At 29.7% G+C, this 1493-nt stretch overlaps 2 protein-coding genes across 6 annotated transcripts in view; one reads left to right on the top strand and one right to left on the bottom strand.

Annotated features, from left to right (window-relative positions):
• The window catches only part of LOC108572310 (uncharacterized protein KIAA2013 homolog), a 5767-nt gene extending 4511 nt beyond the window's left edge, over nucleotides 1–1256 (top strand). Inside the window, exons 6-8 of one of the 2 annotated variants that reach the window (XM_017934517.1) lie at nucleotides 112–386; nucleotides 687–858; nucleotides 1220–1256. In XM_017934517.1, coding sequence (XP_017790006.1) covers nucleotides 112–386; nucleotides 687–858; nucleotides 1220–1232 — 460 coding nt within the window. In that variant the 3' untranslated portion in view covers nucleotides 1233–1256. Of the gene's footprint in view, nucleotides 1–111; nucleotides 387–686; nucleotides 875–1219 lie in introns of those variants that run through there. The other variant, XM_017934516.1, reaches the window with a different exon arrangement.
• The window catches only part of LOC108572311 (fatty-acid amide hydrolase 2-like), a 4647-nt gene continuing 4324 nt past the window's right edge, over nucleotides 1171–1493 (bottom strand). For all 4 annotated transcript variants that reach the window (XM_017934518.1, XM_017934522.1, XM_017934520.1 and 1 more), the window contains exon 9: nucleotides 1171–1447. In XM_017934518.1, coding sequence (XP_017790007.1) covers nucleotides 1358–1447 — 90 coding nt within the window. In that variant the 3' untranslated portion in view covers nucleotides 1171–1357. The remainder of the gene's footprint in view (nucleotides 1448–1493) is intronic.

Raw genomic sequence — 1493 nt, forward strand, 5'->3', positions numbered from 1 at the left:
AACCTTGAATAGAATTATTTTATTAAAAATGCAAGAGAGTAGAAAATACTTTAATTGTGCAGTATTTCAATTTTTAATTAAATATATTTATTTACTTTTTATTTCTCCTAGGAGAATTAGTTATGGTAATATAACACATTTAAATATATCAGTAACGGTTGGAGAAGACAATCGAGCAATTTTAAAAGTGGCTTTAGATAAAAGTGATAGTGTCTATTTTGGCTGTGATGCAGGGTGTCTAGATGCCCCTGTCTCATTAAGCCAATCATATACAAATTTTCCAGTGAAATTAACAAAACCTTTAACAGCCATATTATACATAACATCTGATTATCAACACATGCAAGATTTGCGAAATGCTTTACATGTACATGCCATAGATGATGGTTAGTATAAATATGACACCTTATTATACGATCGTGAAGTCATGACTTTTTACCGATTAAGGGCATTCAGAGATAATACCTATTATAATGCTTACACGTATCTTTTCGTGTAATATAAAGTATTATTTATATATTATCAAATTTTTTGCTAATTACTCAATTCTACACAATAAATTGTAAAATGCACGTGCGATTCGGAATGGTAGTGAATTTCTATTCACTTACTATTCAGAAAATTGATAAGACAAAACTTCTAAATCATATAATAGTAATGCATATTATTTATGACTTTTCTTATAGCACCAGCACATGATCATCTTGTAATGGCTTTACATAAACATGGACACCAATTAGGAGGACTACCAACACTTTTTTGGATCAGTATATGCTTCCTCATAATTGTGTTTCATTTGTTTCTTTGCAAACTTATTATTAACGAATATCACGGTCATCAAGATAAACAAAAAATAAGGTATAGTAAGCTATGATGTTTACATTGTCAAGTGCGCACATATGTGTGTGAATGTGTATTCATACATATGTATGTAGGTAAATGTTAATTATTAAGTTAAACTAACTTTGTACATTATATACATAAATTAAATTATAATATAAAGATTTATGAAAAAGTCGTATGACTATTTTTAATATTCATACGTTTTAAAAATTTTGGTTTTGAGAATCACTGTAAGTCTCTTGTGTGTTGACCCTATATTCGTTGGTGTAGGGAGATTTGCTTGGCCACAGGGATGTTTTTAAATGTTAATAACTAAAAAGCGAAGCCTCAAATACATTTTCTTTATTCTTGATCTTCCTCTTATTTTGGCTTCTAGAATCACCCTCTGAATTTTCTCCCAGGAGTAGCCCAACACCCTGTATATTATATTACTACTACATTATTAATTTTGACTTGAACATTAATCGTTAAAAAAATTATCACTGAATAAAATTAAAGTGAATTTCAAAATGGATTAAGCTGGTGGAACCCAGCCACCAAAAACTCTCTCCAATTCTCGTGCTACGGCCAGACATAGACGATCATTAAAAGGAGCCGCTACAACCTTCAATAAAAGAATTATATGATTAATTAGTAAAAAAGTATTATGC

Source organism: Habropoda laboriosa, unplaced genomic scaffold (assembly GCF_001263275.1).
Source record: "Habropoda laboriosa isolate 0110345459 unplaced genomic scaffold, ASM126327v1 scaffold65, whole genome shotgun sequence".
Lineage (NCBI taxonomy): Eukaryota > Metazoa > Arthropoda > Insecta > Hymenoptera > Apidae > Habropoda > Habropoda laboriosa.